The sequence below is a fragment of the Protobothrops mucrosquamatus genome, unplaced genomic scaffold (assembly GCF_001527695.2).
Source record: "Protobothrops mucrosquamatus isolate PMUCROS unplaced genomic scaffold, P.Mucros_1.0 scaffold23, whole genome shotgun sequence".
Lineage (NCBI taxonomy): Eukaryota > Metazoa > Chordata > Lepidosauria > Squamata > Viperidae > Protobothrops > Protobothrops mucrosquamatus.
In genome coordinates, this window is record NW_015386408.1 from 386992 (window position 1) to 402725 (window position 15734).

General features: G+C 38.8%; 1 protein-coding gene across 1 annotated transcript in view; it reads right to left on the reverse strand.

The window, feature by feature from the left end:
• The window catches only part of HIVEP1 (human immunodeficiency virus type I enhancer binding protein 1), a 52212-nt gene that overhangs the window by 9734 nt on the left and 26744 nt on the right, over positions 1–15734 (reverse strand). Inside the window, exons 4-6 of the mRNA XM_015810820.1 lie at positions 6714–6838; positions 5041–5216; positions 2631–2732 (exon numbers count right to left, since the gene is read on the reverse strand). Of these exons, the coding sequence (XP_015666306.1) occupies positions 2631–2732; positions 5041–5216; positions 6714–6838 (403 nt within the window). The remainder of the gene's footprint in view (positions 1–2630; positions 2733–5040; positions 5217–6713; positions 6839–15734) is intronic.

A 15734-nucleotide genomic window follows, 5' to 3' on the forward strand; every position in this document is an offset into this window, starting at 1 on the left:
GCTCCAACACTGGAAGTTTTTAAGAAGAGACTGGACGGCCATTTGTCTGAAATGGTATAGGGTTTCCTGCCTGAGCAGGGGGTTGGACCAGATGACCTCCAAGGTCCCTTCCAACTTTATTATTATTATTATTATTATTATTATTATTATTATTATTATTATTATTATTATTATTATTATTATTATTATTATTATTATTTAGTGCAATTATGTTCATTACAATACAGGCTACAATCAAGACAACCACAAAAATCAGTCTGTTGGCTGCAGATATAAAACCAAAAGCCACTCCTTGGGATAATATAGGTAAGCACTACCTATAACTTAGAATCTCACTGGCCAGATTGAGATCATCATGTTCTGTTGTCATCCCTATCAATTTTTTAAAATGTTTGTAACATTTTAGCTCATGAACCTGAGTAGCTTCAGGGTTTAAACCTAGAACAGAAATATAAATTTTAAATTTTATTTTTCTTAATGTATACAGACAGTCCTCAAATTTCTGTCCTATGTCATGATGGTCATTAGTCGAAGAACGCACAAGACCTGATTTTATGGCATTTTTGCAGTGGTTGTCAAACAAATTCTGTGGTTGAAAGTGAACCCATTATCTGCAATGGTCATTTTTTTGGGCAGAAACCAGAAGTAAACGATTGTTTCCAGCAAAAAAGTTGTAAATTGCGATCACATGACCATGGGATACTGGAAATGGCTATAAATGTGTGTCGGTTGCTAAGTGCCCAAATGAGATCACATGACTGCAGGGGTGGAGGAGCTGTCAGAACTTCAAATCTGGGTATAAGTACCCTTTTGCAGCTCCACTGTTACTCTGAATGGTTGCTAAGCAACTGATCATAAGTCAAGGACTACCTGCATCCAAAAACTATCCTTAGGTATTCTGGGAGGAGGCTTACCCCACAAATACACAGCACATATTTTACTAAATAGAATGCTCTCTGATTTTTAAAGATTCAAAACATTTAATTAATTAAAGCATTTCAACCAAGTGATTCTGAATAGCTAATAATACCTAAAAGTATAAAATAGAGCAAGCAGAGATTAAATTGGCTCATTATTGCATCTTTGAATGTCCAAAATAATGGAAAGGAAGAGATAAGGCAGAATTCATCATTTGTGTAACAATGGCTTGGGCCTTTTCACTCACATCACTTTCCTGTCACAAGCATTGAGGTGCTCCTGGGTTGAAAGGATTAGCTGGTAATATCTCCGTTGCCCAAGGGATGCCCAGTTAGGGGCTCCTTTCATGTCCCCAGCAGGAGCTAGAGTGAAGGACACCCAAGGGTGGCACTTGGGTTTCAAACGTGGCCTTGCTACTTCCAAACCAGGGTCCTAACTACGCAAGCCACCATGCTTCTCACTGATTTTTGGATTTCTCACTTCGATAGGTAGTATTTTGAAGGTGAGTGTTATGAGCATTCTCAGCTATTATTTCTGCTACTTTCAATTTCTATGCTTTTTATTGTTTTTACTCTGGTTTTAATTGCTAGCTGCCCAGAGTCATGTTTATGAGATAGGCGGCCATCTCAATTTATTAAATAAATAAAATAAATCTTAAACTCTAGATTTGCAGCCATTTAGTTCATTCTTTTCCAGTGAATCACAATTCTGTGGTCCCCTTATTAGATCATTTTGCAGGATGCATAGGCTAAACCTTCATATTTGCTGATAGATTTTGGATAATGGGTGCATCTTTCTGAGATTTGGCCATGTAAATTAACATATTCAGATCTAAATATCTGATATATACTTATCAAAGTGCAGTATTTTCATATTCTACGTAAAAACTTTCCTCAGCCTGATAATCCTACCCTGTCAAACTACATAACCTTTGGAAGACCAATTAAAGAGTAACAGGTTGGCAAAGTTGTTGTAGAGGCATGACCGACATAGCATTGCAGTAACTGAATATAAAGAAATACCATATAACATTTTTTTAAACCCAGTGCTATCTGTATATACTGAATTAAATGTTAGAATTTATAGTACAATATATGGGGAGAGGGATCCAAATTAGCAAAGGTTGCTGTAGATCCTAATTCATAGGGTCTATTTAAACAATAATCTCGCCATTTGAATCCCTGTGTATACATTTTGCAATTTGTTTGTTTATTTATTTTATTTATTGGATTTATGTGCCGCCCATCTTGTCCAGATGCAATTCTGGGGCAGCTTACCAACATTTATATGGATCCTCTTTTGCCAGACTCCTAATTAAATTTATTATACACCTCAGCTGATAAAATTATCCTCTATCTAATATGCTCTATCCTATGACTCAGATTAGGATATCAAAATAGAGATTTTGATCTTATTGTTTAGATCAGTCAGAATTAAATTGGATTTAATTAATTCATGTTTGATTAAATGGAGGCTTATGAGATTTCAAAACTCTTTTTCCTATGTTATCACTTAAAGAAGTTTGGTGAGTAAATTAAATTTTGGAAGTGTACCATTTGAGATGCACGTGAACCCAAACTGATTTGGCTGTGCAATGTATCTGAAATGCTTCTTCCATGAAAGCAGCTGAATAGGAGGGTCTGAGCAGAGAAATGGAAATATCACAACTACAAATATACAACTGAATTTTTAAGAATTATGAAAAACGTTACCGTAGTCTTCTACATCTTGATCATCTATTAATCCCACCGAGACTCCCAAATCCATACACTTCTTGCTATGCGCTTTGGACTTCATATGCTTTGTCAAATTTCCTAAAATAAAAACAAAAACAAAAGCAATAATGCACTGTTTTACTTTTAAAGTTGGATGCATAGCAGCACAGAAATGACCATAAGCATGCCAATTGTCACATATCGTATGGGGCATGATGTTGTGGTTTGTGATAGCTTTATAATAAATTATAGAAATGTATAGGAAATCAATAAATTATTTTTGCTCCCAACATTATTTTTGATACTCCTAGACCAGGGGTAGGCAACCTTGGCTCTTTTATGACTCGTGGACTTCAACTCCCAGAATTCCTGAGCCAGGTGACTTAGGAATTCTGGGAGTTGAAGTCCACGAGTCATAAAAGAGCCAAGGTTGCCTACCCCTGTCCTAGACTAAGCAAAATAAGGCTTATAAATATAACAGTGGTTAAGAAGGCAATGGCTAACTATTTCTACACTGTTGTCAAGAAAACTATATCTATCTGTGAAGACACCAGGAACTGAGCTTGATTTGAAGGAGATTTTTAAAGGAAAGTAACCCAGACAATTGCTGGTTTTCTGAAATTTGCCATTTCGTTCATATTTTTTGCAGTGCTTCTTATACTGTAAAATAATTAGATTTATTCAAAATTGTAACAAGTCTTGACATAATTAAAAGAACCAATTTTATAATAGCATGCAGTAGTTTTTCTTCTATAGTTGCATACAATTTTAATTTTATATTTGCATTGCCTTTAATTAAAATAAGCAATAAAATAAACCAGTTTGTTAATGTTAAATGCTATGAGGGAGAAAATTAAACCAAAGTTTTGATGTGGATGTCATCTCAGTTTTATATAATTTACAAAGTCTAGTTTTTAATTAACTAGACTTATGGCGGAACAAATAGACACCAGCATGCCCCTAACACACAGTGCCTTTTAAATTTGTTCACAATTAATGATTTAGTATTTGGAGCAATCAAATATATTCAAAATGTTCTTACATTTTTCTTATACATCCTTGACTATAGTAACTCCTGATAAAAAGCAGAAGAAAAAGTAGCTTGCCCAAATCAGCACAATTATATTTTTTAATACTAAGTCAAATCTAAATTAATTGCAAGAATTAAAATGGGCAAAATCAATACCGTTGCAGAGTATGTCAGCATGACAAATGGCTATATGACCAATTATATACAGGATGTGTTCTCAAAAGGGTCAGATCTTTCTGTATCCAAAATTCCTCCTGGGTATTTTGTCAGGCAAGGAAAGTCTTATTCGTACTTAAGTAATAGACACGGCCGGTTATAAATTCTTTTAAAGTTTTCATAGCTTTATAACAACTTTCCAAATCTTGAAGCAACAATTTTAAAAATTACAAAAATCTCTATAGTTTATCATTTATAAAAAGTCTATATAATCTACAGAAAGCCTTCTATACCTTGATCATGTATTAACTTAAATCTGACATGTTGAGCAGAAAAGTATCTGCTAAAGCAGGGCTTTTCAACCAGTGGTACGGGTACCACCTGTGGTACATTGGCACCTGGCAGGTGGTACGCGACCATCCTAGAAAAGTAGCGGGGGAGGGGAATGAGCTGAACCAGTGGCATACCGCACAAGCCTGAGCGAGAGATGGCTGGAGCTGCAGGGCTGTCAGGGCTCAGCGGAAGCGCCAGGATCAGTGCCGCTTTCCAGCTGATCGATGCTTCTTCAGGGCTATTGGGGCTCAGCAGAAGTGCCAGGATCAGCGCCAGGCTCCAGTTGCAGCTCGGCACTGATCCTGGTGCTTCTGCTGAGCCCAGAAGAAGCGCCGATCAGCTGGAATGTTGCAGCATCTCCAGGATCTTGTGATTTACATTCAGATGCTTGGCAACTGATTCATATTTATGACGGTCACAGTGTCCCAGGGTTATGTGAAGTGACCAAAACCTGCTGCAACCATCCAGCAGACAGGGGGAATAAAAACCAAACACACCCCACCCCACCCCAATCCGCTGGCAATCCTCAACAGAAATGCTCACAACAATGAAAAACTCGGACAGGAGGAAGAGCGCGGCCGGGCGGGCAGGCAAGTAGTGTCTTGCTCGGCTGTGGCTTGGGGGGCATTTTTTTCAGTGCCATTGTAACTTCGAACAGTCATTAAGCAAACTGTTGTAAGTCGAGGACTACCTGTACTTTATCATTTTTTTCCTTTTTTTTTTTTTTTGGTCATCAGGTTTTTGACACCTTGCTAGGCAACTGGTGGTACTCGGATGTTGCCATATCCTAAAAGTGGTACAATGGGTGAAAAGGTTGAAAAGCCCTGTGCTAAAGCATCCTGGGAATGGAGGGGACCCAAAGCAACGATCCATGAACAACTGAACTACCTTTAGTCTTGAAGGAAAAATTGCAATAATTGCAATGATATGGACGGACATCTGTGTGCGTGCGAATATGTTTCTTCAACATACTGGGCTTTTTACAGCGTATCCCACACTCTTCACATATATATTTTCCTCTTCCTCTCCCACGAACATAGACATATTCTTCATTTGATTTATATCTAGTTTAAATGGGACAGAAAATAATCTAATGTGAGCAATAATACTATGGGAATAAATGTTAGGCATGGAATTTGGCAAACACTTGAAAGAGAAATCAGCTCATCAACTCTGCTGTTGCAATGTTTTAAAAGTTCAATTTTTAAAATTACATTTTGAAAATCTGAGAACAGCAGCCCGGCACTGAGTCTGGTTTAAAAAAAAAGGGGCGGGGAATGATAAATTTGGAGTACCAGGAAACTTCCTAGAGCAGTTTTGCAAACTTGGCAACTGAGATGTGTGGACATAAACTCCTAGAATTTCCCAGTCAGATTTCCTACACATCTAAAAATTGCCAAGTATGAAAAACACTGTCCTAGATTATTGAAGAGAAAGCACAGTGGGATGTTTTGCTTGCAAGTTCTGTATGTGTGTGTGTGTTTTCTTGAAAATCACAGTGTATTTTTAATGAAATAGTTTGTTTTGGGGCAATATGTGATTTTGAAGCCTGGAATGCAACTTTTCTACTGCCCAGTTATGATTTTGTGTCCTGGCGTTAGGCCTTTTATTTTACTTTTCACCAAGCTATACTTTCTTTTAACCTCATGAATTTGTTTTCCCAAAAATTAGTGTTTTATGACTTGATGCACCCATAACGACTATGAGAAACACCCTAATAGATTCAAACTATCAAATGTCTCTACTTGGCTACAAAAGACTCAGATGCCTGTTTTCTAAGTTCTACCCCAAAAACTGTTCAACAAATTTGCCAGAAATTGTGCTAAAAGAATCAAATGATACAGCATATCAGATGTTCTGCTAGCTGAACCTTTAACAAGCTCTAAAGCAATCTTCCTAATGTGCTAGTTTCCAGATGTGTTGGGAATAACACATTTCCAGTCAGAACGGAGCCCTCTGGGATTTCTAAAAACCATGGGCCTAATATATTTCATATTGAACAACTAGGTGATGATACTAATTCAACAGAAGGACTGGATACATGGAATGTGGTTTAGGGTTTATCAACCCATCTTATGGTTTACATAAGATATCATTTATGTAATTTTAACCTTCTATAAAGGTTTCCATATGCTGCATCTAAGGTGCATAAAAACATGTTATGTTAGTAGTGCAACAAAGTATAACACATGGGTGAATATGTTATTCAATACAAAAATTGAATGAAAGTTTCTTAAATTTGGAAAGGTCTGTATGTATAAAGAACTGAGTCTGAATAATTAAATAAGAAAATGCAAAATAGAAAAGGGGAAACGGTTAAAACTATAAATGCTGAGCCAACTGAGACGAAAAGATAACAAACAATTTAGAAAACCAAAACACTAGATCTACCCAATTACCCAAACCATTAAATTAAATCTAGAAATAATATCTCAGCCTAACCACATTTCGCATAATGAAATACAAATTCTATTTCACAAAAACAGAGGATGAAATAATCAGATTTCAGTTCAAAATAATCAATAAAAGTTGCAGCACTTTTAGAAAAAAAAACCACTCACCCTCCATCAAATATTTTAACTCTTCTTGGCTCATTTTTGGCTATGTTCTCAATATCTTGATCAGTACTTAGTTCAGAGTTTTCTTTATTGCTGAATTTCTTTGCTGCCTTTTGTTTAACTAATGCCTGCTGAGATAAATGTAAATAAACTCTTACAAATTTAACTAGCAGATTAGTAGCATCTGTTAATATAGAAATCTACCACCTCAAAACAAAATTATTCTATAAGTAGGGTACAATTCAATCCATTTGTGCAACTAATATTAACCAACTCAAAATACATGTATATTTTACAAATCAGCTCTTTACATTTTGATTTAATATTTCTTGTTAACATGATTGATAGATTCATAAGCAATACACAATTTCTATATAAGATTGAAAATAATTATCTTTAGTTCAAATTATAGGATTGTCACCTGAGACAAAGTACTTTTATATAGGTAGAAGCACCATTGATTACAATGGGTTGAATCATTTATGCAATTAGGAATAGAATTAGCCAAGTATATGCATGGCTTGTAAAATAAAAGAACCTTACATATATGCATTATGCTCTTTTTGTAAGCCTCTGTTACAATATGTCAGTTTTATCACAGAGAAATACTACATATTATTTAAAAATTGTCTTCAAGGGCCTAATTTCTCCTATGTATGCCCAAATCTGTCTATATAGTTCAAGGCAGGGATGTATCCTATAATTACACATTGTAAAATAGATGTAAAACATGGGCGTGGAATTCACTACAATGGAAAATTATTTTCATATTTCTGATAAGACTGTTAAACAAAGCATGAAATTTTTATATCTAGTGATATTAGAGGGTTAAATTTCCTCTCTAGATATCAAAAGATACAATTTCTAGAACTATTTACTGTATTACTAGTAATGGCACAATAAATTATTCCAAATATTTTGATCAACTTTTATCATTCACACAGTTAGGCCAATTCAGCTTTTCTTGAAGCAAAACCTATATATTCATCTATTATTCCTCTGCTACTACATGTATATTGAATAAGGTTATCATACTGAGAAAAGAAAATCAACCAATGCTTTACCCTCTTCCCTCCACAACCCATTATTTATGCTACTCTTGAATGGGTTTTTTTATTCAAGAGCTAGATAAAAAGGCTACAAAGAAATAAAGAATAACAAATGCTTAGCTATATCCTCATTCCTAATGATTGTCTATACTGCAGACAGTATAATACCCACTATGTACTTGGGTACCACCCATGCAACACTTTCAATTCATGTCCCATTCAGGGCTGTGTGTGTAGTGTATTACTTGTATTAACCCTAGGAAAACTTACAGAAATCCTAGCTCAGTGGTGGCGAACCTATGGCACGCGTGCCAGAGGTGGCACTCAGAGCCCTCTCTGTGGGCACGCGCGCCATGCCCCGGAGATGGCAACTGTCCTCTTCAACCAGCCGCCCGCTAACTCGCCGAGGTCCCACATAGCCAGATACATCCCAGCACCCATGCGCTCGCTGGTCTCTGTGTGTGGGGGCCAATGGTGTCAGGCAGCAGCCGCCCCGGCCCCTGCCTCACCTTGCCCTGCGACAATGGCACCCCCGCCCTGCCTCGCCTTGCCTCACCTCACCCTGCAGGACGAGCCTCCTGCCCACCGCCCCACCCACCAAAGACTCCCTGGATCTCCCCAACCTTGCCCGCCCCCCACAGGCATCCCTCCCCAGGAGCAACATCAAGCTGGCCACGCCAACCCATCTGCCATGACCAATATAGCCATGCCCACCCAGCGGGCCACGCCCACCCAGCACCCGGCGATACATAAGTGGTTTTGGGTTGCAGTTTGGGCACTCAGTCTCTAAAAGGTTCGCCATCACTGTCCTAGCTGACATGCCCATCTGGCTGAGAATTCAGGATGTTGTATTCTCAACATAAGGAATACATTAGATGGGAAAGGCAGTTAATCATGCATATTTATTATGTAATTCCTCCACAAATATTTACAGCTACACTAGTAATAGGGAATTCTGCTGCTGTTTAGTGAAACAATCACTGGCCTAAATATGGACAATAGTAGAATTTCACTAGATTCACTACTTTGCCCCATATTAATTGGAATCAAAAACTGAGACCACTGAAGAGGGCATTTATTCAAAATCTTTTGGCTCCTGAATGTAAATTATGGCTGTTAATTATAATATTCATAAGGAGACAGTGAATGCAAAGTAGAAAATTTGCTTTCAAACTAGGTTAACCAAAAGTTAAATGTAAATTTTAAAAAAAAATTCTTTAAAGAATTTTAAATTCTTTGCCAATGGCCACATTTGTTCTCTCTATGCCACTGCATTTATTCATTGTATTTATCCTGACACCTTACAGAGAAACTATGATTGTATCCAGTATCACCTTTAGTACTGAAGCTAGAAAAAAATGCAGTTCAGAAATATTTAATTCAGGTACTAGCGAGTACTTAAAAGGCTAATTCTCTATTTGAACAGATATCCTTGTTTCCTCCATCTTGGGGTCTATTCAGATATGTGGATGTTAACTTCTAGAATTCCCAGAAACTAACATGCCCACCCCCTTCATGGATTACTGCCTTGTCGTGGCGAAGGGGCTTGCGTAATTCAATGAAGCTATGAGCTATGCCGTGCAGGGCCACCCAAGACCAACAGATCATAGCAGAGAGTTCTGACAAAATATGATCCACTGGAGAAGGAAATGGCAACCCACTCCAGTATCTTTGCCATGAAAACCCTATGGACAGTACCAAAAGGCAAAAAGATATGACGCTGGAAGATGAGCCCCTCAGGTCAGAAGGTGTCCAATATGCTACTGGGGAAGAGCAGAGGGCTAGTACTAGTAGTGCCCGAAAGAGTGAAGCAACTGGGCCAAAGCCGAAAGGACGCTCAGCTGTGGATGCATCTGGTGGTGAAAGGAAAGTCCAATGCTGTAAAGATCTTTTCTCCATAGGAACCTGGAATGTAAGATCCATGAATCAAGGCAAACTGGACGTGGTCAAACAAGAGATGACAAGACTGAACATCGACATCTTAGGAATCAGCGAATTAAAATGGACAGGAATGGGTGAATTTAATTCAGAGGACCATCAGGTATAGTACTGCGGGCAAGAATCCCTCAGAAGAAATGGAGTAGCCTTCATAGTCAATAAAAGAGTAGGAAAAGCAATACTGGGATACAATCCCCAGAATGACAGAATGATCTCAGTGCGAATCCAAGGCAAACCATTCAATATCACAATAATCCAAGTCTATGCCCCAACCACTAGTGCTAAAGAGGATGAAATTGACAGGTTCTATGAAGTCCTACAGCACCTGATAGAATCAACACCAAAAACTGATGTCCTTATCATCATGGGGGATTGGAATGCTAAAGTAGGAAGCCAAAAAATAAACGGAATAACAGGCAAGTTTGGCCTTGGGAGTACAAAATGAAGCAGGGCACAGGTTGATAGAATTTTGTCAAGAGAATACGATGATCATAGCAAACACTCTTTTCCAATAACCCAAGAGACGGCTCTACACATGGACATCACCAGACGGTCAACACAGAAATCAGATTGACTATGTGCTCTGCAGCCAAAGATGGAGAAGCTCTATACAGTCAGTAAAAACAAGACCAGGAGCTGACTGTGGCTCAGATCATGAGCTTCTTGTTGCAAAATTTAGGCTTAAATTGAAGAAAGTAGGGAAAAACACTAGGCCACTTAGGTATGAACTAAATCATATCCCTGATGAATATACAGTAGAGGTGACAAATAGATTTAAGGAACTAGATCTGATAGACAGGGTGCCTGAAGAACTATGGACGGAGGTTCGCAACATTGCACAAGACATAGCAACTAAAACCATCCCAAAGAAAAAGAAATGCAAGAAAGCAAAATGGCTGTCTGAGGAAGCTTTGCAAATAGCTGAGGAAAAAAGGGAAGCGAAAGGCAAGGGAGAAAGAGAAAGATACACCCAATTGAATGCAGAATTCCAGAGAATAGCTAGAAGAGATAAGAATGCCCTCTTAAAAACACAGTGCAAAGAAATAGAAGAGAACAATAGAATAGGGAGATCCAGAGATCTCTTCAAGAAAATTGGAGATATGAAGGGAACGTTTCATGCAAAGATGGGCATGATAAAGGACCAAAATGGCAGGGACCTAACAGAGGCAGAAGAGATTAAGAAGAGGTGGCAAAATTACACAGAAGAACTATAGAAGAACGAGCTTAGCGTCCCTGATAACCATGATGGGATGGTCACTGACCTCGAGCCAGACATCCTAGAATGTGAAGTTAAATAGGCCTTAGGAAAGCTGAGTGGAGGTGACAGTATTCCAGCTGAGCTATTCAAAATCTTAAAAGACTATGCAGTAAAAGTGCTACACTCAATTTGCCAGCGAATTTGGAAAACTCAACATTGGCCACAGGATTGGAAAAGGTCAGTTTACATTCCAATTCCAAAGAAAGGCAATGCCAAAGAATGTTCAAACTATCACACCGTTGCACTCATTTCACATGCAAGTAAAGTTATGCTTAAAATCCTACAAGCTAGACTCCAGCAGTATGTGGATCGAGAACTTCCAGAAGTACAGGCAGGATTTCAAAGAGGCAGAAGAACTAGAGATCAAATTGCCAACATACGCTGGATCATGGAGAAAGCTAGGGAGTTCCAGAAAAACATCTACTTCTCCTTCATTGACTATGCTAAAGCCTTTGATTGTGTGAATCACAACAAATTGTGGCAAGTTCTTAAAGAGATGGGAGTATCAGACCATCTTATTTGTCTCTTGAGAAACCTATATGCGGGTCAAGAAGCAACAGTGAGAATTGGACACGGAACCATGGATTGGTTCAAAATTCCCTTTCCTCAGGCCGTTCCGACATAAGACAGCGGGACGGATAAATTGAATATACGTCTCGTGTAGTACTCTTTCCGTCCCGATCTACTTAGTTTTCAACCTTAATTCTAACGGTCCTCTTTATAGTTGTTGGATTCTATACGTCTACTATGGTGAGATTACCGTCTTTCACTTCTCCTTGATTAGAGCCTCTTGATGCAGGTGAAGCAGGAGAGTGCAAAAGTTGGCTTGAATCTCAACATCAAGAAAACCAAGATCATGGCATCCGGCCCTCTCAATTCCTGGCAAATAGATGGGGAAGAAATGGAGGTAGTGACAGATTTTATCTTCCTGGGCTCCAAGATCACCACAGATGGGGACTGCAGCCAAGAAATTAAAAGATGCTTGCTCCAGGGGAGGAAAGCTATGGCAAATCTAGACAGCATACTAAAAAACAGAGACATCACCCTGCCAACAAAAGTACGTTTAGTCAAGGCCATGGTTTTCCCAGTGGCAATGTATGGCTGTGAAAGTTGGACCATAAGAAAAGCTGAGCGCAAAAGAATTGAGGCCTTTGAATTATGGTGCTGGAGAAGACTCCTGCGAGTCCCCTGGACTGCAAGACGATCAAACCGGTCAGTCCTAGAGGAGATCAACCCTGACTGCTCTTTAGAAGGCCAGATCCTGAAGTTGAAACTCAAGTACTTTGGCCACCTAATGAGAAGGAAGGACTCACTGGAGAAGAGTCTAATGCTGGGAAAGATTGAGGGCAATAGAAGAAGGGGATGACAGAGAATGAGGTGGCTGGATGGAGTCACTGAAGCAGTAGGCGTGAGCTTAAATGGAATCAAGAAGATGGTAGAGGACAGGAAGGCCTGGAGGAACATTGTCCATGGGGTCGTGATGGGTCGGACATGACTTTGCAACTAACAACAACAACATGCCCACACAAGCAACTAGCTTCTGGAAAGCTGAGGCTAGTTGAAAGAATGAACCATCTGGAAACAGAATATGCAATCAAACATATGCAATTAAGACTAAATTGAAGGTACTCACATTTTGAGTAATAATTTTTGTAGTCAAAACAAATTCAGTTCTACAGACTTGGGCAGAGCCTTTAAAATGGATATTCTTTTAATTCATACTGATTTCTTCTTTATTGTTTTCAGTTTTCTACTGAAACGTTCTAACCTCCACTGACATCATCATGCACATGATCCTGATTTTCAAAATATTTACTACTTAATAGGTTTAATCAGCACAAGGAAAAAGAGAAGCAGCAGCAGTTGGTTGACAAAAATTGTAACATCACTTTTTTTAAAAAAATTGCACTACTCCCTCAAAATGGTCCCACAATTCAGCTCAAAATTTCTATTGCTAAGTGAGACATTTTAAGTTAATTTTGCCCCAATTTACAACCTTTCTTGAGTTGTTAAGTGAATCACTGCAGTTGTTAAATTCGTAACACGGTTGTTAAGTGAATCTGGCTTCCCCATTGACTTTGCTTGTCAGAAGGTGGCAGAAGGTGATCACATGACCACAGGACACTGCAAGCAGCATAAATATGTGTCAGTTGCTAAGCGTCTGAATTTTGAATGTGACTGTGGGGATGGCGCAATGGTCGTTAAGTATGAAAAAAGGGTCATAAGTCACTTTTTTCAGTGTCATTGTAACTTTAAATGAACTGTTGTAAGTTGAGAACTATCTGTATTTTATATAGTTCCTTATTTTCAGGCACTTGAAAGAGGACCATCAATCATAAGAAAAGGTTATATGTTCCTTATATTACAGCTCAAACGTTTTTGTCAAGGAAAACTAAATTCTGCAATCTACATAAACTATGTCAGTGGTTCTCAACCTTTTTAATGCTGCGACCCCCCAACCGGTCGTAAGTCGAGGACTAAACCAGTTGTAAGTCGAGGACTAAACCGGTCGTAAGTCGAGGACTACCCAACCGGTCGTAAGTCGAGGACTTTCCCTGCCCGGGAGTGCCGCGCATGCGTGGTTCCGCCCCCTGCGCCAGCCGAGGCGTAGCTGGCAAGCGGCAGAGACGGAGCAGGCTGACCACCAGCTGGCCCAGCCCAAGGGAGGTAAGGCACCCGCCAGAAAATGGGGGAAAATGGCGGACAAAATAAATGGACAAAAAAATGGCGGACAGCCTTGCTTGGCAACCCCCGTGAAATGGTCGATCGACCCCAAATGGGGTCCCGACTCATAGGTTGAGAACCGCTGAACTATGTAAATAAACCAGATTGTGTTTCCCATTTATTTCCCGTAACTAATTTAGTTAGCCAAGAAGCCTGTTTGCTGATGATCTTACCAATGAATCCTTTAATCCTATGGAATTAAATCTGCGGTAAATCACATTGAAGAAACTTAGCATTTTTGTTGGATAATATCTCATCCTGTGCTGGCATAGAGTTCACAGACACCAATTGCCACATAGTATAACAATTATAAAGCTGACTCATAGAACATTGATACTGTAGTAACAGAAATTCCAGGATGTACATGAATGACAAACTTGCCTTGTATGTAGGTACTCCTCAATTTATGACAATTGAGCCCAAAATTTCTGTTGCTAAGCAAGACAGTTATTAAGTAAGTTTTGCCCCATTTTTTCACAGTTCACAGATTCACAATTAAGTGAATCAGTGGTTATTAAGTTAGTAACGTGATTGTTAAGTGATCACATGACCCCAAGATATTGCAACCATAATAAATACATGCCAGTTGCCAAGCATCCTAATTTAGATCACGTGACCATGGGATGCCGCAATGGTCATAGGTGTGAAAAACGGTCGGTCATAAGTCACCATTTTTAGTGTTGTTGTAATTTCAAATGGTCACTAAACAAATGGTTGTTAGTCAAGGACTATCTGTTCATGTATTTAAATCAAAAATCAAAAACTTCACTAGATAATATAGATAATTTCCACCAATATATATTTCCAGTAATTCTGACAATAAGATTTCAAATTATTTAAGATGGTCAAAAAGTTCCTTTTCTATAATCCTAAACCTAAACCAGGGGTAGGCAACCTTGGCTCAGGAATTCTGGGAGTTGAAGTCCACGAGTCATAAAAGAGCCAAGGTTGCCTACCCCTGGCCTAAACCATATGGAAACTGGACAAAATCAGTTTATATTAGCCTAAGATTGTCTGTTCAACATTCTGACCTAGATTCCCAGTAAAACTCACTCAACCTAAATAAACATACAGTTACAAAAGGAAGCCACTTTGAAATAGATGTAACCTGGAAACCATTCCCTGACTATAACTTAATAATTAATTTATACAATTATCCAATGTTTGGGTTTCTCTGTGATTTCAGATTTACAGAATACCTATTCTTAGCAATATTGATTGAATGTATTATAGAGCATAATTTTATCAGTGATTTATATTGTGCTGACTATGGTTCCTAATATTCATGTTTAGCTTACAGCTTAATGGCAATTTTTAATCTTTTTAAACAATGTAATAGATTCAGCTACTCATAATTAATAATATACTCAAAATATATTCTCTGTGATATTTTAAATTTTTTGTTTATTCATTTTTATTTTACTGCATTATTTTTCTTGTTCATTTATTTTTCTATTTTTTCTTTCAAATGCCTCATCATAGTAAAAAGCAAAAGAAATGCAGCTATACTGCAGACTAAACGACCTCAGTATGTAATATAAAGCAGAGTTCCCCAACCTTTTTGGGGTTGGTGACCCGGAGCGGGGAGAGGGGGAAAAATGCTTTTTGGGGGGGGTGAACGCATGTGCATGTGCGCACGCGAACACCCATTGTTCATGCAAGTGGGGCTATGAGCGCTCACGCAAGTGGGACCACAAGTGCCTGCAACACTCGCACATGGGGCCGCAAACGCCCATGACACTCCCGCAAGTGGGACCATGAACGCCCGCAACACTCATGGTGATGCTTGCGTAAATGGGGCCACGAACACTTGCAACGCTCACACGAGTGGGACCGCAAACGCCTGTGACGCTCGCAACGATGCTCGTGAGTGGGGCTGTGCACGCACGTGCATCTCTGCCAGCCACTCCCATGGCCCGCTGAGTAATGGGCTGCAGCCCATAGGTTGGGGACCCTGATATAAAGTATACTGAGTATAAAGTATACCAGTATAAAGGCTCTTATAATGTTTAGTGTTTATGACTCTATATGATCAAATATCTTTGCAGTTTGAAT